The sequence below is a fragment of the Dicentrarchus labrax genome, unplaced genomic scaffold, assembly GCF_905237075.1.
Source record: "Dicentrarchus labrax unplaced genomic scaffold, dlabrax2021, whole genome shotgun sequence".
Classification (NCBI taxonomy): Eukaryota; Metazoa; Chordata; class Actinopteri; family Moronidae; genus Dicentrarchus; species Dicentrarchus labrax.
In genome coordinates, this window is record NW_026136718.1 from 7,312,640 (window position 1) to 7,338,450 (window position 25,811).

The window sequence follows — 25,811 nt, forward strand, 5'->3', positions numbered from 1 at the left end:
TAACTTGTACCAATAAGACACGAACATGGACACCGCCAAGGGTCTGAACAGTGAAGCCCATTCTGCCTTGCTGCTTGGTTAGTCAATAGGGTCTTTTCAGATCACATTATGGCAGTATATCAGCCTGTTACAGCAGATGAAAATCAACTCTGTCTCTCCCTGTAATTCCCTTATGGATTCATCTTGATATGGACAAAAGTATGACTCGTATTTCTAATTTTATACTGCAACAAAACTTCCTGTTCATGGATAAGGAATGAAGAAAGTTCAGATTACATAATTCCCAGTTGCCCTTTTGTATCTTCTAAACAAGTGCCAAGGAAAGAGTTCAGGAAAACATCAAGGATGGGGTAATTTAAGTTTTTTCGCATGATGAACTGCCAAGTGCTATTCTGTTATTCAGCCACAATAACTATTTCAGTGAATCATAGTGCTTGAATTGAGCTAATGATGCAGTACAAATATTGACCTGAAAAGTGTTAACATATACTTGAATGGAAAATGTCACAATGGAGTGTAAAGATGGAAAATGTACACAATACTTCATAGGGTTTTATAAAGCTAGAGCTATAAAAACCCATTCAAAACATATTATGTGATTAAGAAAACACGTGGATGTCAGTTGGAAGTTATTTTCTTAGGTGCAAACCAAAATTTATACGCTCATATAAATGTATTCACATAGATTCAGGAAGGAAAAGCCTTGGAAAATAATGTTAAAGTCTCGTATCCTATCATTATTCAGATCGCAGCTTAATATCACTCCAAGGTTTACAAATGCCTGTAGGACTCAACCCTGGCTTTTGCGATCCTCAAAAGGCTTATAGTATGTCTCACTGTCACAAACTCTGAGTCCATGTATCAAATGCTCAATCAATCAACTTGAAAGTGGGAAATTCTTCCAGTCCAGTAAATCAAAATCAAAACAAAGTCTGTGGTAAAAGGATGTTGTTTCAGCAGGATATGCTATGCTATAATTCTTCAAATATGGACCCCATGCTTTAATTCTTGCAAGGGTTTCAACTGGCATTTTAATGAACAAATAAAACACTATAGGCCCCTGTACAGTACTCTAGAAATTATCCTATGCTTCACTAATATGTGTCATATATCAGTCAATATGGATGCAATTGGTGACTGAATGCTGCTTTTATCCTCAGTCTGAAAAGAGATTTAAGGGCATTGAAAACTAATATTTTCTTAATCAGCGATGGGGTCCTATATAAACACTACATTTTCTGCCATAGTTTGAACAGCTTTGGACATTTCGCATGAGACATTTTTATATATGTTTTTGTCATGGGCAGGGCTCAGTGGAAAGATGTGATGTAATGTGTTACCATGCACCAATCAGTGTTGAGCATTTCAAAGTGTTGTAGTGTTTTTTGTTCTTGTTGCCAAGCTATTGTCAGTTGAATGTGATCAAACCACACCCAGAGAGTCCTGATGAAGCAGATTAGCTGAGATTTTGACCGTTACACTCTAAATAAATAAGGAAGGAAGTTATTTTCAGTGTTTAACTTCACTTGTAGTGAATATTTAGTATTATAGAGAACTACTTTCAACAAAGTTTTTAGCCACTTTAAAGATTTACAAGATACTTGACTTGACTTGACCTAAAAAGAATCCCTAATCATTACCTGTTGTTTTGTACCATTTGGTATGCGACATCCTGCAGCTAGAGAAAGCCTCACCAATCAGGCTCCTACAAGTTGCTCTGTAATATCCCCATGAGCCCTGGGCTCAGTTACAAAATCTCCTAGACACTCCTGGTGTTTCTGCCCCTGAGCTGCCCACTACTTCATTTTAAAGGCCACTTTAGACCCAGTTTAACAACATTACACAAACCACTACAGTGCTATTTTAATTTTTTATAAAAAATAATACATCACATCATTTCACTTACGCTGACTGGAGCTGTTGCTCTTTGTGGTTCGAAAGTATTGTGAAGCATTGTCACTGACAAAGGAACTTTCTCTGAGTTATCACACCTGTACGGTCCAATCCAATCCTACCTTTATTGAGATTATTTTATTAGGATAGAAGTACAAATACATTTGATCAAATATTGTGATTACCCACATTTGAATAATTTTAGTAGTGATCTCTGCTCAACGCAAGTCATTCTTTATTACCTGGTCCTGTTTTTTTTTTTCTTAAAGCTCATTCGCTTATTCGGTTTTTGCTTCACCTAATGGGATTGTGTTTTGCAGGACTACGCCGTGTCGACCGTGCCTGTGCTGGAAGGGCTGCACCTGAAGAGCTTCTGCAGTATGGGAGGACCAGGCCTCATTGTCATCGGCTCCAGTGAACCAGCACAGAAAGCCCTCAAAGTATGTAGTTTGTGTATGTGTGTGTTGTATATGCAGTAAAAGCATCATGCTATTGCTATTCTTCCCCCAGATGTAGACATTGAAACCACTGAATCAATGTAGTGGCATTGTTTGTATAACTATGACGCACATTGACGCAGCTGATTCTTTTTTTTATTATTCTATGGCTGATTCTTGGCTCAATGCTTTTGGTATGAGCAGCCCTGTATTTTTTTTTCTCCCATTCTGCAAACTATTCAGCAAGAATAACACTACAAGACAGGACATCACACGTGTTGATTCAGAGCAGACTCCCTAACTTCCAGCTTGATTTCTGCTTCCCATTGCAAGCGCATTGAAACCACCTGTCACCTTAATCCCTCCTCATTAATTTATATTCTTGGCTAATCTGAGGGGATTGCCCCTGACGCTAACACTCTAGCTTCAATTACAAAGGTATTGTCCTCCCATTAAACAGCTTGAGCTCATTACTGCATAAAAGGCTTCTGAATCGATTGAGCTCCGTTGCAACAATAGCCCTCAAAAAATAAAGCGAGGGGATACTGTAGGACGCGACATGAAGAAGAGGCAGTTCACACCCTGTCAGAGACGGATGGGTCATTTTCACAAAGAGAGTAATAAATCTCAGCCCATCCTTTTTGATGCAATTAGCCCTAAAATTCCTGAATGTGAGCTTTTGTGATGGCACTCATGATTGAAGTATAGACACACATGCTGCATATATCTAATTACGTAAGTTTTAAGACTTACACACAAGCACATGCACCCTTGGCCTTGACAGATCCTCACTGGCAGGGATTTTCACGTGCGTCCCAGTGTAATATCTCCCCCTACTGGCCCGGTCGTACACAAAGTTACTTTAAGTCAAGTAAGAGACAGTGTATCTCCGGGGCAATTAAAACAAGACCATCTGACAGCACATCCTAATGAGGCAAAGTGCTTGAGAGCAGCACAAGGTCAGGCCCATCGGTTTTGTAAGCATGTTTGCATTGCTGAAGTGTACACAACAAGTCAAGAATGTATGCATAAAGACATGCTAATTGATTTTATATTCCAGCATTGACTCATTAAGATTCCTGCCTGTTTGATCACCCCAGTAATTAGCTACTGGAGCGAGGAGTGGCCGTTAGCGAGACTTAATGACAGACTGCTTGCTTTCTAATTATGGCTTACGTCACCCTCTCTTGCAGCAATTAGCTCCTGTTTTAAAGGACTTTTAACGACCCTGGATTTGTAATTAGGTAATGTTCTCTTTGTGGGGGGAGTGAGATCTCATGAATGCTGTTTTAATGAATTCAAAGTGCTTGTTTTGGATGTTGGTGCAGCTCCTACGGCAATGAGGCGTCTTGTCTGTGTACCCGTGGACAAAGACACTTTGTACAAATTAAAGTTGGAGCCTGACTAATTAACTTTCTCTTTAGGGAGCAAAATCTTTATTGGTATAGAATATTCACTGACAAGAGAGGGTGATCTGACTGTTTGCAGTATGTGTTTAGAGTTCTGTTTATGTATATGTCACTGACATCTAGTTAATATGGTTGTTAATTGTTTACTCTGTTTTGCAGTGTGGCTCTGTTTTTTATCTGGGATCTATTTAACCATAAGGCTCAGTGCTCCAAATGTGTGTACATGTGTCGGCTAGGTGTAGTCTCCTCTCTGTGTTTAGCTCTCCCAAGGATGAGAATACATGTTGACCGGATGGGTTTCGTCATCCATCTGCCGCTGTCACTGCCAAGCTTCAGTCATGAAGTCATCATCTCGAAATACCGCCTCTGTCAGAGGCTGGAGCACCCACTCCCTGTTCTCAGACACACTATTCCCTCCCTATAGCGGATTCGAGGGCAGCGCTCTGGCTCACCAGTCAGCCCTTTACTCAGCCCTGTTTGATTCATGAGGTCATTACTTTCTGCTGGTCAGGATTTGATCTCACCTCAAGGATGTTCACACGATTGAGTTTTATAGATAATGAGGTGACAACACGGTGAAGGTTGTATTGAGAATGAGTTGTGTTTGATGACCAAATCCTGATCACAAACATGCTCGTATACGCAAACAAGTTACCAACATATAAACATATTCTACATTTTTGATGAACTCCGGTGTTTAATGAACAAATTGATTAGTTATTTAATCGATTTGTTAGTGTTTTATTTTAGGAAAAGATTTTTGACCATTATGATTCATTGCCTTTAATGTCAAAGCATGCATTCATGGAGTCCTTCAGCTGCAGTGTCAGAGAGCAGCTGATAACATATTTTATGTCACAGATTTAGGACTCTGTACTGTTGCCTTGATTCTTCCTGAGATGATAATCAAAGGCAGGCAAACTCAGTAACCTCTTTAAAATCCCTTTTAAAAACTCACTTGTATCCTGTGGCTTTTTGTTAACTGATGGTATTTGTTGTAATTGTTTAAATGATATCACTTTGTGCCTTTATTTTGAAATGTGCCATAAAGAAAATAAAGGCCTCTGTTTAGGCACAATAGTGCTTTGTGCTAAATGCTAACATCTGCAAACTAATATACTCATAATGACATCGCTAACAAGGTGAAGTTTAGCAGGTATAATGGTTACCAGTGTTGGTTAAACTAGAAAGAAGTTTTAGAAGGGGGCATGAATGTCTGTATACAGTTTCATCTATTCAGTAGTTGCTGAGATATTACAGTCTGGCCTAAATGGACTGACTGACCGGCAGACATCCCTAGAGTCACACTGCTGGCGTGGCAAAGAAAATTGAGTTTGGCAGCTTTTATTATATCAGGAAGAGGGCCATATATGGCATTTGAGCACTGGGTTTCCTTGCCAATAATGTTATCAAGTCCCTGAGTCAGCTGCAGAGTCATAGAGACAGAATCATAGAATACAGTATAAGGAATTCTTGCCTTGTTTATGCATTAGATAATAAGAAAAACCTGAGAAATGTGGATTGTCACAGGGTACTTTTCTGTTCTTTTCTTAATATTATCTGCCATGTTCTGCATCCTCGCCTCCCCATCCCCTTCCCTCCCTCCTAGTCATCTTCCACTGGATACTTTAGGGTGCAGCAATAAACACTCCCTACAGACCAATAATATTTCCAGAGTGAAACGTGTGTCAAGAAGCAATAACAAACATTTATTGTACATCAACAGGAAGCAATTTCAGTTTCATTTCCCCTCTGGAGTTGGAAGCAGGCTCAAGTAGGATTTGTCTTGTACATGCTGCTGTTGTTCATCAGTGAAAAGAAGTATTGTAAAACTTTTAAAGGCTTCCTGGGACGGATTACTACAATGAGCATTATAAATATTCATACCACGGGCCAAAATACAGATTATGCTGATGACCACAGTGGACGGCATCAGCTCCAGTAAATGGTCAGTGTTTTTGTTAACTGGTCAAGATTGTCATCGCCCAAGGGGGATTTTATTACCTTCCAGTAAATATTTTGTTTTAGCAGTTCTGACTGAGCACATTCTGCTGCCCAGTTACCACTCTGTGTATTAACTGGACCTCAGCCACTGTCTAGAAGTAAGCTGCTGCTGATTTGCTATGGCTGTATAACTGGTCGAGGGCCAAGATGACTATGTAGAAGCCTTGGTTCTCCATTTTTCTTTCGCTTTTAAAACACTTAAAGAAGACGCACAAATCTGAGGCATATTAATGAACGGAATTGATGTTAGCAAAAACTTCTGAAAGTGTAATCTAAGAAGTGCTTAAAACATGAAATAACCAAGATAACCTCCCCTAGGTTTTTAATTTCTCTAAATGCTAGGATTTGAATAAATTAAAACATCTTCAGTATTAAAATTACATGAGCTAGTAATCTGGCCTTATATTGACCTGTTACACCCACAATGAGCAGAGAACCACAATGAGTCAGTCAGGTGAATTTTCTATGGATTTAATTACATTTCATGGATCAGAACTTTACACGAAGCACGATGAAATTCTGCTGCAGGGCTTTTTCCTTACACCCTGAATAGTTTTTTTTCTCCCTTTTTTATTGAGAAAGTGAGATGTTTTAGAGACAGAGAGGGAAGCAGGAACAACTGTGATCTTTGGTGGAGTCAACGTTTATTCTCCCCTCTACCACTCTTAATCCCCCTGTGTGTGAGAGACCGTGTTGGCGGTCACGCACATGGACAGTGTTTTCATTTAGGGCTGCTGCAATCACCTAACACACCCACAAGTGACCTGGGAATGTGTCTGGTCTGGATACACGCATACAGTCATATGCGCACACACACACACACACATACACACTGCTTGTACTCCACCCTGCAGCCCTGCAATGTCAGCTATTGTGAAGTTAATCTAATTTATTTTGCATTGTCAGTCATTTGCTGGGACTGTTATATTTATGGCTATTTCATGTGTAAAAATATTTTTCAGGCTTTTCTTGCTGTACTGGTGTAATGTATGATGATGATATTTATATCCTTTGTTTTTAACATTGTGCAAAACTTTCTTTACTGTGTTTGCGTTTTACACAGTGGTTCCCAGAGACCACTGCTTTATTTAAGTCCAGTCCTGTGAAAACTTTTTCCCTGGCTTTTCTATTTAATGATTGGATTTACTGCTCATACTAACCGCACAATTGTTCTTCTATTTATTCCAATGAAGCACCGTTGCTGCTGCCAGAAACATAAAACGTGTCACTTCCTGTGTGCTGGATACATTTTTCCCAGGAAAGCCTGAACAGAGGACCTGTAACAGCACATTTGCTATGGTGTTGCATTAGCTGGCAATACACATCTCCTTGCATGACAATAACTCAAGAGTAATATGTTGCAGCACACCAGTTGAGTGGGAATTAAAATGAAAAGATCTTCAGCCACAAGCTCATTGTGCTCACAAACCACAAATTTTTCTCCCAATGTTGTAGTTGTGTCATCACATTCACACAGCAACTCCTCCAAACCTATTTGTGCGTCAATCAGACGTCATACATTCTGCTTCCAGTGTAGTCTCATGGGAAACATTTGGCGACTTTCGTGAGCAAATTCTGATCTAATTTTTTTCACAATTTCAACGTTTGATTATTACAGTTTTTGCCTGTTGATCATTAGTAAACTTTAGTACGAACTCATCCTGCCCACCATTAAAGACGAGCAGCTGAAAAGCACAAAAAAATGAGGCAGAGGACATCTACTATATCTGGTGAAAATCTCACTTCTCAAAATACCTTTTCTGAATGTTGATGCATTGGCCTTTTTTTTTACCCGCTTTCCACCCCCCCTCCCCTTCTCGTCTCTGAGGTATCCGTCCGCAGATGTTCTGCTCATAAACATTAAGAGGCACCTGCCTCTCTGGTCATAACATCCTCACCCCCCGACTTCCACTTGGCAACATGGGCGTCTTCTCAGCCTCTCTTCCCCCCACCGCCTGTCCCACCTTCAACTCCTTCAGATTACATAAATAACATGACATCTGCTGAGAAAGAATGTCTGTCTGCTCCTGCGTTCTCCATTAAGGCCCCCCAGGCCCCGAGAGTGGTTTGGCCAGCAGAAAGATGTGGTTCTGCCTTTGGTATTGTTGCCTTTCTTCTGAGTCAAAGTGTCTGATAGTCTGAATAACTGTTTTCTGTCTGTATCCCGGAAAGTTGTGTGGACTCCCACAGCCTGTTGTTTGTTTATCTAAATGTCTATTTCCTGTCTTGTCTCTTATCTGTATGTGTAGATCATGCAGCAAATGAGTGACCATCGCTATGATAAACTGACGGTACCTGACGACCTCGCTGCCAACTGCGTCTATATGAACCTACCTAATAAGGGACATGTGCTTCTGCACTGCACAGCAGAGGAGTTTCCAGAGAGTGCAACGGTAATGCTCAGCCTTATTTCAAACCACACACAGTAACTCTGTCATGCACGCAATCTCACATACATTTACAATCCAGCGGTTACACCTTTGGGAGGTAGAAACACTTTCAGAAGAGTCAGGACTGGTTTAGTGACTTAACTTTAAAAGGCATTTGCCTTTGTTGGTCTCCATCCTGTCCAGACCTCTGAGACAAACAACTGGCTGGAGAGAAAAACCCTGCAAGAAACTATGTGGCTGTTTTACACAGACCACAGCAGGTCAACCACAACCAACACTGTGTTTTTTGACAAAGGAACCTGCAGTTATATGTGAAGTGAACTATTGTGGACATGACTCTGACCACAGAGTAGGAGCCGTAGACGTTAGTCTTTTTTTCCCCTGAGAACCATTAAAATAGTTCTTAAAGCTGCTATAATCAATATTTTTTATTAGCATTGGCTCAAATGACTATGCGTACACATGGTCATATCGAACCCACCTTCAGCTCTGTTGAGCTGTGTTAGTCTTTCAGCTCATTGTTTTGGTTTTTACGGCACACAACTTTACTGTTTTGGTTCAGTCTCACCACTCTCATCAACACTCCCCTGATTGATAATCCCCAATGTATGTGTCCTACCCAGCATTAAACAGATAGACAAAGTTAGCAGCTAGCTAGTGAACATAGTGGAGCAGCTGAAGAGCTAGATTGTTCCCTCAAGAGTTGTTTGAGACCAAACCAGAGTAAAAAGGAAAGTGAATATTGGACTTTCATCAGGTGAACACAATCACATCCCCAAATGCATGCTAATGTTGCTTCATATCTGCAGGATGTTAAAATATGCCACTGTTTGCTAACATGGTCCCCCCAACTTTATAATGAAAAAGCATGTCATAGTAGTGTTTACAGCTTGTTGCGGTGCCCAAAAAATCAATAATGTAGGTTAAAAGTATCTTAAATTTCTTTATATACCATCTATAAAAAATATTTCATATATTAATAAGAAAGAAAATTACATTATAACTACTTATATGTAGTGACAACTGTAAAATAAAGGCAAAATGACAAAAAAAAAAAAGCATCCCTGACTACACTAATCCAGGTGAAACTAAAGTGACATGTTATTCAATAAAAAACTGTGCTTTCTCTACACACGGTTGCCAAGTTGGCACTGTTTCAGAAACTCATAAGGGAAATAACAAAATAAATCTATAAAGATGAGACTAATTTTAAAGAAATATTGAAGAGTTGCCATGGGTGACCACTGTAGAGGTATCCTTACAGTGTTCTACGTTGAACTGTTAAGTGCTATATGTTGGCTCAATGTACCTGGTTGAACTCATCTCCAACAGTGTCTCACAGCATACACTATGACTACATGAACATGTATAACCATAACCCTTCTTAAATTTCTTTCAGGCGTACAGTGACCTACTTGCAAACACCATCAAAACGTGCCTTTCACTCTCAACGCTTGCATATTGTTTTCCACAGTAGCTCGCCGTGAATGACGTGTTATTGTCTCACTTTGTCTGTTGGGGTTTGGAAAGGCTGAGCTATAGCCGTGTTATTTTGATGATTTGGGGTCATTCCACATCACAACAAGTCAAAAGGATTCTTACAGGATCGAACCCAGCACCCTACAATCTGCAGAGACAGTGCTCAGACCTCAAAATGTACTCTGTGGTTAAAACCCCAACCTCCGACAGCTATTTTTAGAAGGAAGAATTCACAAAATTATGCGTCTTTGGACTTAAATCCATGGCGAGAGCTCAGTTTTTTCCAGGAAGATTAACTGAGGGAATTCAACTTGAGCATAATAAAAATCTATTTGTGTAACTCATGCTTCCTGCTTTGGTGGCACCTTTTAACGGACCATTTGGAGCAATATTTGAAAAATGTATGTTTGCTCCATGATCCAGTTTCCTTTATAATGTTCAAACCCACCAGAAGTTGGCCTGGAACCCATATTTGGTCCAAACCTATGTTTAAGAAATGGTAGCTTGAGGGAAGTGGAAAAATAGAAATAGAACAAGACATAACTTCAGCAGTAAGACAGCAGGGATAGTTATCGGAGTTGTTCATGTCTTGTTGTACAGTAAGCCTACAGTTGGTACATGTTTCCCAAGGGAACTTGTCGCTTGTTCCTCCAATAAGATGCAGAGATTTCTCAGCACAATCACAGAGACATTCTGCAAGACTTCTGCTGCTGTCTAACTCTAAACATTGTCTGTCCTATTCTCCGGTCTATTTTTAGTTTGCTCGTGAAGTTACATAAGAGTCCCACATTAACAAAGGCAGGGGGTCATGAGAGAGGATTGGTAGGGTCGGAGGGGGTGGAGACGGGACATCTTTAATGGTTAGCAGTGGCGACGGCTCTAGAGGGCTCGGTTTGGAGATAAAGAAACCGAGCAGACAAAAGGCCTAGTGAAAAATAGAAGCCCCTTACTGTGTGGGACCATGCCACCCTCCGACCCAGCATATAAATCTCAACTGCAGTAATGAGAACTCGGCTGGAAATGTAAAACAAAAGAGACACTTTGGAGGTGGAGATGCTATAAACGACAGGCAATTTACTGATGTTGTTTTCGGGGACTCAAAAGCACAGCCTGAGTTGACCCTCTGATCATGTGGTCTAAAAGTTTTTTGGATGGCGGTGTCGCTCGCTCGGTCTAAAACTAAAATATGTTCGCGAGTCTTGGATGGATTGCTAAACAGATGTTCATGTTCCCCTGACTCTGACTTTGGTGATCCCCCAACTTTTCCTCTGATGTCACCATGAAGTTGACACTTTTTTTGTTTTTTAGTGAAATCTCTTCAGCTATTGGATGGATTATCATGAAACAAACGGTAAATTCTAATGACTTTGGTGGTCCTCTGACGTTCCACCCGCTGCCACCGTGAGGTCGACATTTGTGGTCTGAGTGAGATGTCTCCACAACTATTGGACGGCTGGCCATTAAACTTGGTGCATGCATTCATGATCCCCTGAGGATCAACTGCAATGACTTTGGTGATCTCTTAACTCATCTTTAGCCATCAGGTCAATACTTTAGTTTGTGACCAAAATACCTGCAAAAAATGCAATTATGCAAAAGTGGTCTAATGGTGCTACAGAAGAGTATGTTGTTGCAATGGCCACATTACACAAAACATCTTGGGTAGAAAAGAATCAAGAGTTTTAAAGCACATGATTGTGGTGGCTTTAAACATGGCAATTGGTTCACCAGAAGCTTCGTCAGCCATATTGCATCATGAGATAAGAATTTGTTTAGTTGGTCCCTCTGGCTGTGCCGCAAGGCTTCGCTCAGTATCACAGCAGGGTTGAAGTGAGAGTTTAAAGAGAAAAATATCCTGGTTTGGAAGTCTGGTAGGAAAACACTGGTTTTCTTCTGGAAAATGTCCACAGGGTGACACACTACTTTACGAGGGTCTTTGGAGAATGTTGTAATAGTTCTCACTCCCATCTTTTTTTTATATTTTGCCGGCAGACCAGGAAACCTTCCTGAATGCTTGTTCTCCTACTTCACATTTTGTGTCTCTCTTAAAGGGTTTTATATCCCAGAACATTTCATGTTGACAATCAGAGTAAACAAATTTAAGTGTTGCATAAGGTCTCCCTTTCAGTTTAACCACTGCCAGTTGAGCTGTACTCAGCTTTTTCTAAGGAGCTTGTTGAAGTGCTTGGCCAGTCAATACTTGTAACACTGGCTCCCAGATCTGGTACCCAAGGGCAGAGTCAGGAGGTAGCTGTTGCCATGACAATGTCTACTTTGTATTTGATTATTTCATTTAGGGCAGATTTTGATTCCCAAGTATAGCATTAAAACCTATTTTTCTAATGATATTTGACTGAACACTGTGATGATCTGTTAAATTCCAGCTGTCATAATTTTCTCAAAACCATCGATGAATTCTAGACAGAATCATCTAAAAGGGCAGGAAGTCAGTTTTTCCAATGACAGCCTTGTCTTTGTTTCCTGCAGGTGTTTGAGAAGTTGAAAGACCACATGCTAATCCCTGTGTCCAACATGGAGAAGGTCAAAGTGGACGGAGCCCTCACATGCTGCTCTGTACTCATCAACAAGAAGGCCAACATCTGAGCGTGCTCACTAGGGGCTCTCTCAGTGCATGGTAACCAAGCAGAGCCTGTATCCGATCACCAAGGATCCCAAGGATTAGCAAAACTATCTTTGTACTTGGAGGAAGGACAGGCAAGTTTGTTGTTGCTGAGGGACAAAGAAAATATAAATCTGAGGGAGTCATCTGGTCTCCCTTTCCCCCAAAAACACTAAAATTATATTAAAACACTCAAATTACATTAAAACACTCAAATAGCATTAAAACACTCAAATTACATTAAAAGGTCTTTTAAGAGTGTTAATAGTTCAGTTGACATAAAACACAGTTAAAAATTTGTCTCTAAAAGAATTAGGATAATACATTAAAGCTAGTCTTACTTTTCTCTTGATTTGGATATATTCTAATATTTTCTACAAAAATCTGAAAACAAAGCAAAATATTTTGCAGTTTAGATAAGGGGTCAAAAATTCACCCCATGTCAAGCCATATATGATTTTTTGACAGTATGTGTTTCTAAGTAACTAGTCTATAAACTATTTTTAAAAAAATTCAGATTAATTACAAATACTAATAAAAGAAGATCTGATCCCAGATCAGAGAAGTAGAGCCATGTTGAGCCACCCCCCACCCAACTACCGCTCATGTGTAGACCAATCCTCGCTTACTGTTCGATGTTTACAACCCTTTAAGAGAACCACATAGAACAGAGCACTGGACAAACAAAACCAGATAGATCTGTTTGAGATTTTTTGTTGCCATTGAAAAAGGAGTCTAACCAACACTTCACTGCAGGTTTATGAATTACATAACTAACACATAATGCAAACAGTTGGTTTATACTGTTCACATGCACCATTTTAACTGTGATTTAATTTTGTGTGTATTTGGTTATATAATGCAATTGCGATTCAGTTTGTAATTCACTTTTCAAGAACTGCCTTTTGGTGCAAGATGGAGGACAAAAATCCTGCTACTGCTGTAAATCTCACTGTCAGCATTGCTATTTAGCAGTTTTTAACTGGTATTTTAAATTCCTGTGGTTTCTTTACAGTTGGTGCTGAGTAAATTTCATCACTGTGCATAATTTCAAAACCACTGACACACTATTGTGTACTTTATTGAAATGCATGACTGAATTTTAGGTTGTTTTGTCACTGTTTGAAAATACAGTTCTTGTAAAGCCTTCTTTAGATACAAGCTTTTGGTATGATCGCAGTGTCATAATTTGTGTTTTTGTGATTGATATTGAAATTACTGCCATTGAGACCTGAGGTGCTCCTACTTTTCATGACTGTTTTTTGCTAACCATGCTATTGATCGTGCAGTACTGGAGACGATTCTTGACTGATCTCAATAATTGCCACCAGCTAGAGAAGCTAAAAGTAGCGTATTGATTTATTCTACAAGGACCATGGGTCATTTTGTGTAAGCAATTTTGCATCCCTCCTGCCTTTTGTTTAGATCTGTGTGGGGATGCAAATCTGTTCCAACCCTACAGAGGACAGATAGCAGCTGCCCCTGTGGGAAAATGTACTGTATGTTTTCATTATTATAAGGTGAACCAAGCATTCATTTATTCCAACATAACACCTCTTCTCCTTTAAATGTACAATGCCTGTATGGAAAACCAATGAGGTCACTCCTGCTGAATGATTCTGAAGGCACTGTAGTTTTCACACACCATTGGTTCTGCCTGTGTTGTTGATTACACCGGTTCTCTTTTTTTTTCCTGTCTGGTCGTTTTTACTCGAAAACTGACTGAAAACATGCTGTGAAGCTGATGTCTGTTCCACTTAATCCAAAAACACCAAATGTGAATGCAGTGAGAGAGTTTGCACTCTGCATGCAGAACAAGCTAACTGCCCCTGTTTGGTGTGTTTCCATGTGTATTCACAGTGGTAGCTGCCAGCAGGAGTTTAGAGCAGTGCTTCTCAACCAGGGGTCCAGGGACCCCCAGGAGTCTTTAAATTGAGTTTCAGGGGGTCCCCAGAAAAATGGGGAGTATTTTAATTCCACTATTATTTGATTCACTAGAAGTTAGCCCAATGAGATATGTATAAGAATGACTCTTCTTCTTCTCTTAATTGTTAATCTGCCAATCTGCAGATAGAAAATCATGGTATAACCACATTTTACTAGACATGGATTCCTCAGACTAAAATGTTATCAAATACGGGTCCACAGTCTGATGTGTATCAATTTGTGGGTCTTTGACACCTAAAAGGTTGAGAAACACTGGTTTAAAGGGTTTTGTATGAGCTCTGTTTTGGTGGCCTTATCTGTGTTGTAGTTTGATTTATGTTTGAGGCCTGTAGATATGTTCACTGTACATACACTATACTGTACACGTTTAAGCCCGTCACATCTGAAACCATGTTGTTTCTCAGTGTGATTGTAAGTGAAAGTTGAGTAAATGACATCAGGAGGTGATTCAGCCTCCCTCTAAAGACGTTTGTGTATGGGCAAGCGGGCAGTGATGATGAAACACGGAAAGAATTCCTGTTGGGAGGAGAGGCTTGTACACCAGTAAACACTGACTCTCTTAAACTTTCTCTGTCTTTCTCTTGACTGTCTCACTCTCAGCACTCACTTTCTCCCACCCTCTGCTATTGCCTCATAGGCGATCTGGGCTAATTTATGGCTATGATATCATACAGTCTGGCGAACACTGTAGATGTGATGGCCTGCCGTTAAAAGTGTGACACTAGTAGTATATTTTACAGAAGGCGGCTGGCTGGGTGCTGGGTGATAGCATAGTTGCAGAGCATCCAGTTCTGATTCTCACCCACTTACTCCAGAAGGCTGAGCCAGGCAGGACCAGTCATACACTGTATGATTGGTACAATGTCAAACATTGGATTTTACACAAGTAAAGCCATTTCACCTAAAATTGTCATCGAATCTCACATTGCTCTAAATCACCTATCACTTGTACAGCTCTGGGGCACCATAACCATTTCCTATCTGATTTAAAATCAGAAAACATTTAATACATACTTGGCTCTTGGCTGGCAAGGCTGGATGTGAGTAACGGCTCCTGAAAAAGTGTACTGACTTTGTTGAAGCCTTTTTTATCCTTTTACTAATCCCTTCACTCATCCCAGTAGTCACTGATGTTGTGTTTCCAACTCAGGTCTCTTGGTTTTCATACAAGTTGTGAGTAATGATTATTTGAGTCATCTTAAATTGAGCTGTTCGTCTACTTTGTGTAATAAATTAACATCTAGCATTCAACTGTGTTGTGCATTATAATTCATATTTTGTTTAACATATTGACAACATATTTACAGGTATAACCCTCAATAGATAATGAGGAACAAACCTGAATCTGGGCCAAAATCTGTTTCATTTTCAGTGGTGTACATTAACTAGTGGTGTCTCAGTGAGGACTTGCTATGACAACACAGAGACAACCTGTCTCTACCCATTGATCTCTGCTACCACCTAGTGACACAAAAAATGTTAAGACAGACAAAAACAAGGTTTGTATCTAGGAACACAAAACAGTGCAGCGGCTGTTTGGTTGGAGGCAATGAAAGCAGCTGTCCAACAAGCTGCAGAGTGTCGCCTATGTTATGGTTGAGTTCGCAAGAAATGCAAATGGGAGGAAAACAGCTCAATGTTTATTGACAAGAATACAAACCCTTATGTTACAATGTAATGCATGATGAACTAAAAGCTTATCTTGGCTTTTACAGTTTTTTATTTTTTTATTTTATTTATTTATTTAATTTTTTTGGGTTACATGTCACATAAATGTCCTCCTAAACTTTTTAGACTTCTTACCCACAAGGAATATGTACAATATAAATGAGTTAATGAGTATATAACAATAAACAATGGCAAGGCAAAGGAAAAAGAATGTAAGAAAACATACAGAGGAGGTGACATTCAAATGCTTAATAAAAAGAAATGTACAAATCTAAACTAAACCCTTGTGCAATAGTCCCAATCTCTAATGGCACCTTCTTTTTGACATTGTTTTTCTTCTTTCTTTTTCTTTACTTTTCTTATCGAAGGTACTCTAAGCACACAGAAGCACCAGTTATTGTTAACAGTGTGCTTATACAGTCTTCTTGAGCACTAAAAACACAGTGTGGTCTTTTCTTGCAATCTCACAAAGTATCTTGTGATCTAGTCTTCCCTCTAGTGGACATAAAAAGATACAGCAGTAGATAAACTAATATATAATATATCATGCCCAAATATATTCAACAGCATTTGAGCCAAGTGTCATAGAAATAGATATTAGATAATAGATATTCTTGAAATCTAATCTAATCTTCAAATCGTAATGGCATTTCAGCTACAAAAGACTGCATCAAGAGTGATGCCATAATCAAAACTAACCCCCATTACACTATGAACACATGGTAACTGACCTTTGCATAAGCCATGGCGTGTGTTTATCCTGAAACAAATCGTTTTTATTGCTATCAAAGCTTTATCCACAGCAGGAGAAATGCAGTACATCTATGAATTTACAGTGAGTTATTGTGTCAAAAAGAGAGCTGCACTTTATACAACAAATATGCACCAGTGGAAACAAAGTACATTTAGCTACAGGGGAAATTGGTATAGAGGTTGCCTGGCCCCCTTGCAGCAGTGACCTTGCAGTCAAATTTGTCTGCAGACTCAGCCAGAGGTAAGTAGGAATGGTTGAGGAAGTCTGTGCCTAAGCAGGGTGGAGTACAGGCTGAGCCATTAGTGCAGGAAGAGTGACATTTTTTGATGAGCTCCTCCTTCACCGGCGGGTCTTCTTTCTCTCTGACCTGCTCGTAGACATACGTGTTCCCTTTTGGGCAAAGGATGATACTGTCTCTGTTCAGAGTCACATAGTCTGGAAAGTGTCCAGTTCCAGGACTTCCATCTACCTGTTCTGTGCTGGAGAAGCTTCCGCTTGGTGACAGGAGCAGGGTGGAAGTCTCTGATGGCTTCCCCAATCCTGAAACCTCATTATCAGACATTATCTCCACCACAGATGAAGTGGTTTCCTCAAAACACTGCTTTTGTGTTGATGGAGGATCCTGTTGTGTAAATGCAAAGTAATTCATTTTTAACACCTGAGTTGAGTGTAAACTAACTTGGTTGTATCACTCACGATTTATATTTTGTTATTACTTGTTTTATCTATCTATATGCAAAATTCCATGGTAAAACAATTTACCCATCTCGGCCCATTGAGCTCTGTCAGAAAGCCTTGTAGGACTTTGTCAAGGTTGGGCACTGGTGGCCAAATGTACAGCTTGAGCTCACTATAAAAATACACAACATGAAATTATTAATTTTTTTAGACAAATTCATTAAAAGAATTGTGTAAAAGTGTATTGCACAAAGTAGAGTAGTTAGTGATTTGAAATGACTTTTAGAATATAAAATCTCAGATTTCAAGTGTTGAAGGGGTTATACAGTGCAAATTGATATCCATTTACAAAGATGGATGGAGGTAACATATTTTATTTTTTCACAAGATTCTGTTTCTCTGTGTATGTCTATGAAGTGGAGGTTGATTAAAATCTGAATGAGTTGGAAAAAGGTCCTACCGGAGACACGTGGGAAACAAGGCGATGGGGATAATAACCATCATAAGCATCAAGATAGGGATCCACAGCATGAGCCATATGCCTGTAAAGGTTGTTTATATTGCATTAAGGTTTGAATGGTGTCCAATTGTTACTCTAATTAAATTAACTTATAAGAACTGCATTTGATAGGTCTACAATATTTATATTTTAATGTATTGAGACACAGCAGTGCAGTTCATACAGCTAAAATTTTTAATCACACAGCTAAACTTGAATATATGACATGTTACAGTTCTTACCAGTAGAGTAACACTGCTGCATTGCATTTAGTGCAATTTTACAATGTTTTGATTGTAATTTTTCTACAAAGTAATGTGGATTACTATATAAATGTGGGTTGTACACTGACTTTTGTCAGTGTGCGCTTACCATTGTCAGTGGGGGTGTCACCAGTAAGCACGTCTGACCAGTCACTCCAGTGGCTAAAGTGAATGGAGCTGATAGGTTTAGCTCTGCACTTAACGTTGTACTGTCTGCCTGGTGGAACCTCTAGACAAGTGCCCCTCTGATTCGTCAGGGGTACCATCTGGTGACAGAAGAATTCATTTAACATTCAGTGTTGAGAACATTAAATGGGAATCTTAGTGAAGATGTACTTGAAATATATTCACATTCCCTCACTCAAAACTCAAAACTGGTTTTGTTCCCTACTGTTGCATTTGCACAAATGTTTTGATTTTGCAAAAGCCATTTTCTTGCAACATCCAACGTGAAACCAATATAATGGATCATCTTCTCACTGTATGTAGAATTGAAAATTACTACTTTACTGCCATCTGGTGGTAATATAAAGAACACATAATATCAAAACACACTCAGAAACCAAAAACCCTAACATGGCCCTAGAGTATCTTAACCAAAAAAAAAAAACAAAGAAAACATGCAATTGTGGTTGTAAATGACTTCTTACCATCCATGTTTCCTCCCCTCTGATCTGGTAGCCAACTTCATACTGCAGGTCAGCCGACAGAGACGGAAGTGGAGCTTCCCATTTCAAGCACAACTTATTATTTTTCAGTGTTCCTCTGAGATGCCTTGGTGGATATGTTTTTACTAAAAATAAACAGCACACTTAATTTGTCAAAACACAAAGCCGTGGAAACACACTTTTACTGAGGCCTGATGGGAAAAATTAAGAAGCTGAGAGGGCAGGCAATTTATTTGGGCTCTTGTTACTACAGTAACTGAATAATTAAAGTCTGCTGCACATAGTGTATGTAAACTGGAGAGCTTAGCTACCTAGATCCAGCCTGCAGCTGTCTAGGTGAGCTAACTTGCTAAATTCCATGGTTATGAAAAAAAAAAAAAAAAAGCTTGTTAAATATATATTCCTGTGGTTTATTTTTGGGGCAACTGCATAGAGTTCAACATCAGCCTGTGAAGTAGCTTTTCCGTTCTGACTAAAACTGTAGTAACAAAGCAAGAAGGAACAAAAAATAACTCACTGCTGTTGCTGAGCATGAACTCTGGACTATAGAAGGTTCTGCTGAGTGGAGTGCTGAGCTTGACCCTGATTTTACTGGAATTATCTCCTTGGAAACGGCACAGGTCAGTCATGTTCTTGTCAGGGAGACACTCGGTCCATTCTGTCCAGCCCAAAGTTTCACTGTCAGAATGACGGTATAATCATTTCAAATCAAAGCCATCAGTTTAGGTGGTGTGAACCAAAACGTGGTTAATGTTGTGTGTAGTGTTTCCTGTGGAGGATGTTATCAAAAACAACTTGGTGTTCCACTTAAACACGCTGTGACATGATCACAGAGACATCTGAGGACTTTAATCAACCAGTGGTGAAATAAAGTAAGAATGTAATGTACCCGAGACCCATCTTGTAGAAAAGTTTCTCTTCATCATATCTGCTCCCATTCCACTGACAGGTGAGGGTTTGCAGGTCAGAGGTGTAGCACATTAGCGAAATATCATCTGAAAAAGAGGAAATACTTCTCATTCAAGTATTGCATCTGTGACAGAAGGGGTCATGGGATGAGATGTGAGTTAGTCATACACTCATACATTTCTCGCTCTTCTCATTTGGACACACCTGCACTTTGGGGGACCATGGCTCGCACAGGGTGTGACCAGCTGCTCCAGTGTGCTGCATTTAAATTGGAGCCACATTTGACACTGACCTGGACCTCAACCTCCTCCCCTGGTACCAGAGAGTCTAGTATGTCACCCTCCTTTGCCTAAAGAAATCACAAACATCATAGATTTTACAATATTATTAATTTTTATCATTCAACTTTTTTTCACATGCTGTAATTACCAATCCAGGAAGATCAATAATAATAATAATAATAATAATAATAATAATAATAATATAAATAAATAAAAATTATTAAATTATTTTACTTCTACTTTGTTTTTAAATTGTTTTGGTCTTAGCACACATTAAAGTCACTGTAAAATCATTTTTAAAATGATCCCTTTTTCCCCCACTACGATTTGCTGTTGATCACAAGTTGATAACATCTCCCCATACTTTGGGCGTTTGATCTCACGGGGCCCAAAACCCCTTTCGTGGGGCACGTTTCTGGAAATGATGTATATGGAAGTACTAAAATTGCATAGTAATAGAAGTAACCTATGAAAACTGATGGGGGGTATCCTGAAACAAAGGGGAAAAGTCACTGGTGCCATTCTGTTGAAAAATATCACCTACAAAATCCCCAAAAAGAGAAAACAAACTGGCCGCCTGTCAAATTCTCATCATGGTGAATATCACTGCCTCGCTCATATAGGCTATAAAAACCTCACCACGTTCATAAACTTCAATTTGAGCCTAAGATAAACTTTATATCTTGAAAGTGACACTTGCTGTGGCCAAAAGTAGTGATAGAAAAAGGTGAAGAAAGATAGAAACCACTGAACCAACCTCCTTCTCAACCCTATTTAAGGCAAGGCAGATGGAATCTATCCCCCGCCTGCACACTGAAGCGTTACAGAGAGCTTAGAGTGTCCAGGGCATCAGGGCACATGGTCGGACAGACAGAGAGTTTAATAAAGCCAGCTACAGCTAGAGGACTCCATAATTAACATGTAGATGATGTACAAAAGCCCATCATACTAACCCGTATGCTGGGCATACCAATACTTAGATTATATAAAAACTCCCTTTATGCTAACAAACAATATATGTGAGTTTGAATGTGACAGTCATTTTAGAAGAGTTGTGTGTACCTCTTTTATCTTCTCTCCCAGCCCCTTGGAGGAGAATCGAATCCGATAGCTCACATAATTTTCCCAGTATTGCGGGATCTTTAATTGCCATGAAACCCGCAGCTGTCCTGCTTGGTCATTATGGTGTAAAGACACATTGAAGAGGGGGTACAGGAGAACTAGAGACAAAATAAGGACAAAAAACATTACAGAATCTACTGGTGAAAATATTTCACTGGTGTTTAGGCAACAGGTGAACCGTGGCTTTCATGACCTTTTTGACAGGAGACCCAAAGACCCAGGACACACTGGAGGACTTAAGTCTTCCATCTTGGGCCCACTTGAGTATACTCACGATCAGCTTGCCCTGCTTGTTATGGTGGCTGCTTTCCATTTAGCTAACATGCAGACGTTGCCGAGAGCTCTCTCTTACTCTGTGCTGCTTGGCCCAGTATTGTAAATTGAGAAACAAATATATTACCAGAAGCATTATTTTCTGCATTATATTACGTGAAAAAAATGGCTTTCATACATGACCCTCTTGTGAGTTCACTGCTTTCCCTTCCTTGGACCACTTTTGATAGGTACTGACCACTGCAGACCGGGAACACCCCACGAGAGCAGCAGTTTTGGAGACACTCTGACCCAGTGATTTAGCCATCGCAATATGGCCCTTGTTGAAGTCACTCAAATCCTCACGCTGCCCATTTTTCCTTCTTCTAACACATCAACTTTGAGGACAAAACATTCACTTGCTGCCTAATATATCCCACCCACTGACAGGTGCTACGATAACCAGATAATCAGTGTTATTCACTTCACCTGTCAGTGGTCATAATGTTATAGCTGATCGGTGTATGTGGGAGGCTGGGGAAAGTGGAACCACAATGATGAGGAGAGAAGATGTGGTTAGGAGAGAGTCCGTCCATTTTTTAAGAAAGTTAAATTAGAAGTTGAGTTTACTGTGTAAATGTGCGTGCCCTTATTGCTGGGGTGAATACTGTCTCTTTTGTTTGAGTCCCTCTTGATCCAAAATGACTCAGAGTGACAGATGTAGTTTTGCAGACATTTAAAAGGCAGTGGTCAATGTTGGGGAGGTGGCTAAAATTCTCTGAGCTTTTTCTCAGGGATGGGATGGGAAGCTGTATAGAATAGGGGCTGAGATTTATACAGGAATTATATTTTTTATGTACAGTTGATCTGAAATGGCTCTAAGACAATATGGCAGACAAGAAATACATCAATTTACATTCCTCCTTTATTGAGTAAGTAAATATTGTAAAAACAAATGTCTTACAGTTGTCCTCCACAGAGACGTTCCGTTCGTAGAGGATGATGTTGGTATTGCGCTCCACCACTTTAAGGTGTGTAGTCACATACAGAAAAACATCTGAGCTAGGAAATGGGCAGATGTGGAGGAAAGTGCCCTCTTCTGTTCTCTGGACAGACATGCTGCACGTTTTCTCTCTGTACAGTGACAAACACAATTTTTGGACATTTTGAAATACATTAATATGTCAATCAAACTTAATTTGAATAGCATCTTTCACCCAGATAAGTGCAGTTTAGGGTGACTAATGATATCTGAGTAAGGTGCAAAAGTAAACACCAAAGGAGAAATAAAATAATTCAAAAAAATAAGAATTAACATAATACAAGTGCTTGGTTGATATAGGTTTTTGTGTGTTTCCTCTAAACCTGTAGTCCTTTCACATACAGGTTTAGAAGCCACTATAGGATATATAGGATAGGATACTTAAAGTACACATGAATACTGAAGAAAAGTACTGTTTAAATGATTTGAAACTCTCTGCAGTTCCTTAATATATAAAAACCCAATGCATTTATTGTGTATAACATACGTAAAACTTGTGTAGAACAAATCATAAGTCCTGTTGTCTGCAGTCTCAAAGAAGCAGGTGAAATCCTTGTCTGTGCGGGTGAAACATTTGGGATCCGGTTCATTCTTCAAGAGCATAATATCTGTTCCAGAAATGACAAACAGAATACATGAGAACTCTTGGAATAAGTCATGTCCCCCAAATTCTTGTTAGACGTTAACTTGTGGGAATACGATATTTTATTGCGGCAATAAGTAAGTGTCATAGAGTAAAATCTTTCTGTTGGGCAAAAATTTTTGTCAACTTGTGCTAACTTGTTATGAGGGAACAAGACCCATTAAGTGCCAGGACAAGTGATACAGATCATTGTTGCACAACATATTTTGTTCCCACAAGATAAGCTTTGCACAAGATGATAGTCTCAGCACAAAATAGTTGGTGGTTGCTACAACAACACTGCAGCAACTAATGTAAAATAACTTCTACCTACTGTACAACTTATTAACCTGTTCTCACAGCATACATACACAGTATATTTGGGGATTTGGGGGCTTTGCATCATATACTTAACAGTCACAATTTCCTGTGGAAATAAACACTAAATGAGAAAAATACAGCTGCTAACTGTACTGCATTCAAATGGATTTAAATTGTACTTCAACTGTACAAAAATAAATTATCCTTAAGCTCCTACCTTCCCTTGAGAGAAGATCGACAATCCCATTCTTGCAATGTATCCCAGGCACAAAGCTCACTTGTATCCATACGCTAATAAGGAGTATCTCCCACCTGCACAGCGAATTCATGGCAGATCAGGGTATTATGAGGAATTAGATATGCTAAACCACTATGGCACTTAAGCTAACACAACACATGCTTTTGTATGTGAATTGTGGTTGTCTCTTATGCAGGGTTTTGAGTGTGCATGGGTGAGGGCTGAGCAGTTCTGAGGGGTTGGCCCAGTGTGTCTAAGGATATGCTTAGAATAGGAAGTCTAAGTAAGAAGCTTTGTGTACAGTGGAAGTGAGCACCAAAAAGGCAGTTTGGCAGGAGTTAATGAGAGTAAATATTTAATAGTATATACACTGATCAGCCATAACATTATGACCACTGACAGGTGAAGAGAACAACACTGATTATGTGGTTATCATGGCACCTGTTAGGGGGTGGGATACATTAGGGAGCAAGTGAACATTTTGTCCTCAAAGATGATGTGTTAGATGGAAAAATGGGCAGCGTGAGGATTTAAGGGACTTTGACAAGGGCCAAATTGTGATGGCTAGTTGACTGGGTCAGAGCATCTCCAAAACTGCAGCTTTTGTGGGGTGTTCCCGGTCTGCAGAGATCAGTACCTAACAAAAGTGGTCCAAGCAAGGGAAAGCAGTGGAAGGTGTCAGAACACACAGTGCATCACAGTTTGTTTAATATGGGGCTGCATAACATTATGACCACCAGGGTGCCCAGGTGGTCATAATGTTACGGTTGATTGGTGTACATCCATAGTTTTAGACCCTTTCTGTCTCTCAGTGCCTCCTCCCTGATGAAGAACACAAAAGGGTGTTTATGCCCTCTGAGGAAACTGAAAAAAGTGAACTTGCCTCTGCTGATTTTCTCTGCTGATTTACCACATCCTGACACTTTGCACAGCAGCAGGGTACACCAGTATGGTCCTTTTATTCAAACATAGTTTGATATTCAAACTAATTTGGGTTTTTATGATGTTAGTCAGCTGAAATGACTTCTTCCTAACTTGGTTCTTTAAAGAGTCCGAGAATTGATTTGTTAATCTAAGATTAAGTTGATGAAGATTAAGTGAACAGCGCACTCTTTCTTATAAATAAAGGCAACACAACTATAACTATGATTAGCACCCATATAACTGCACTGATTGGCTTCCTGCTACACTTCTTCTGTCAAAATATCTAATCTCTTTAATAAATTAAAAGGCTGTAAATCCTAATATTAAATTGTATGACCAGTTTTCTGCAAACGTAATCAATCACGTCTTAATCAACTGATGTAATTAAACCCAATTTAACAAAAAATAATTAATTGTTTCTTTCTGTCATCAGTTTTTACAATTGATATTCATCAAAGTGAATTATAGGACATGTGTGAAATTGTCAGGATTTTATTTAATTGTTGCCTATTTTATTTTGTAAGGGTGTTTGTCCTGTTTTGCGCAGTGTTGCTACTGTTCTGTTGTCGTTTTTTGTCTATCTGCCCAGGGACAACAGATGCAAATTAGCTGTTAGCTAACTATGGTGCAATTGGTTTTAATTGTGCGCTGTCCTTGCAAAAATAAACCAATGAAATAAATACAAGATATAATAGTAAAGCCCTGGCAGGGAACTGCACTCTAACTACTACACTTGGTCCAGTGTGTGGGATTTAGTGGCATCTAATGGTGAAGTTGCATATTGCAACTGACTGAATATCCCTCCTTTTGCAAAGGAAAACTAAAGTCCTTGTTTGGTTTGTCCCTTCGGGCGACTGTAGAAACACGATGGTTCAACCTGCTCCCTCTGTACATAAAAACAGCTCATATGGTAACAAAAACACAACATTTCATAGTGTCAGGTGATTATAACAACATGATTATGAATATAATATTCCATTTCTGCCAGTAGACCCCCCCAATAAATCTTACACACTGGCCCTTTGAGTAAGAGATCTGAATACTTTCACCTCTAGTTACAGAGCACACCCGCAGCTTATCTGCACATGTTAGGTTTCACACGTGGGTAACCTGGGTGCGTAACGGAGTCTTTCTCTGTGTTTGAGAGAAGTACCGGCACATTGCCACATCCACAAAAAAAGTTCATGCTATTAAGGGTAGTAAAGTGTGTAGATAAGCTCAGGTTGCAATATAATTACTGAAAGGCTGTGTGTTGGTGCCTTCTTGTACTCTTTACAGATTTTTTCCTGACTGTGAAAAGCCATGGCCAGAGTAAACACTGAACACTGAATCGCACATTTATTGATATTCCAGTATTTGAGTATATCGCCTAGCCCTGCTTTGAATGCTGA

At 39.5% G+C, this 25,811-nt stretch overlaps 2 protein-coding genes across 3 annotated transcripts in view; one reads left to right on the forward strand and one right to left on the reverse strand.

Annotated features, from left to right (window-relative positions):
• The window catches only part of ddah1 (dimethylarginine dimethylaminohydrolase 1), a 74,026-nt gene extending 58,596 nt beyond the window's left edge, over positions 1–15,430 (forward strand). For both annotated transcript variants that reach the window (XM_051375722.1, XM_051375724.1), the window contains 3 exons: positions 2,214–2,333; positions 7,993–8,136; positions 12,100–15,430. In XM_051375722.1, the coding sequence (XP_051231682.1) occupies positions 2,214–2,333; positions 7,993–8,136; positions 12,100–12,216 (381 nt within the window). In that variant the 3' untranslated portion in view covers positions 12,217–15,430. The remainder of the gene's footprint in view (positions 1–2,213; positions 2,334–7,992; positions 8,137–12,099) is intronic.
• Positions 15,431–15,803: 373 nt separating this feature from the next.
• On the reverse strand, positions 15,804–23,735 carry mpl (MPL proto-oncogene, thrombopoietin receptor). The gene is made up of 12 exons (XM_051375721.1): positions 23,476–23,735; positions 22,803–22,923; positions 22,238–22,407; positions 20,962–21,119; positions 19,823–19,967; positions 19,599–19,704; positions 19,227–19,387; positions 18,692–18,834; positions 18,151–18,307; positions 17,740–17,821; positions 17,364–17,451; positions 15,804–17,223 (listed from the first exon to the last, which is right to left on the reverse strand). Exons 1-12 carry the CDS (start codon positions 23,585–23,587, stop codon positions 16,753–16,755), a joined length of 1,914 nt encoding a protein of 637 aa, XP_051231681.1. The 5' UTR covers positions 23,588–23,735; the 3' UTR covers positions 15,804–16,752.
• Between the last annotated feature and the right edge of the window lie 2,076 nt (positions 23,736–25,811).

Coding starts and splice junctions, on each gene's coding strand:
- mpl (XM_051375721.1), bottom strand. CDS start 23,587: ATGAATTCGCTGTGCAGGTGGGAGATACTCCTTATTAGCGTATGGATA. Junction 19,705..19,822: donor CATGGTCCCCCAAAGTGCAG/GTGTGTCCAAAT, acceptor CCTCTTTTTCAG/ATGATATTTCGCTAATGTGC. Junction 18,308..18,691: donor GAGGGGAGGAAACATGGATG/GTAAGAAGTCAT, acceptor TTCTGTCACCAG/ATGGTACCCCTGACGAATCA.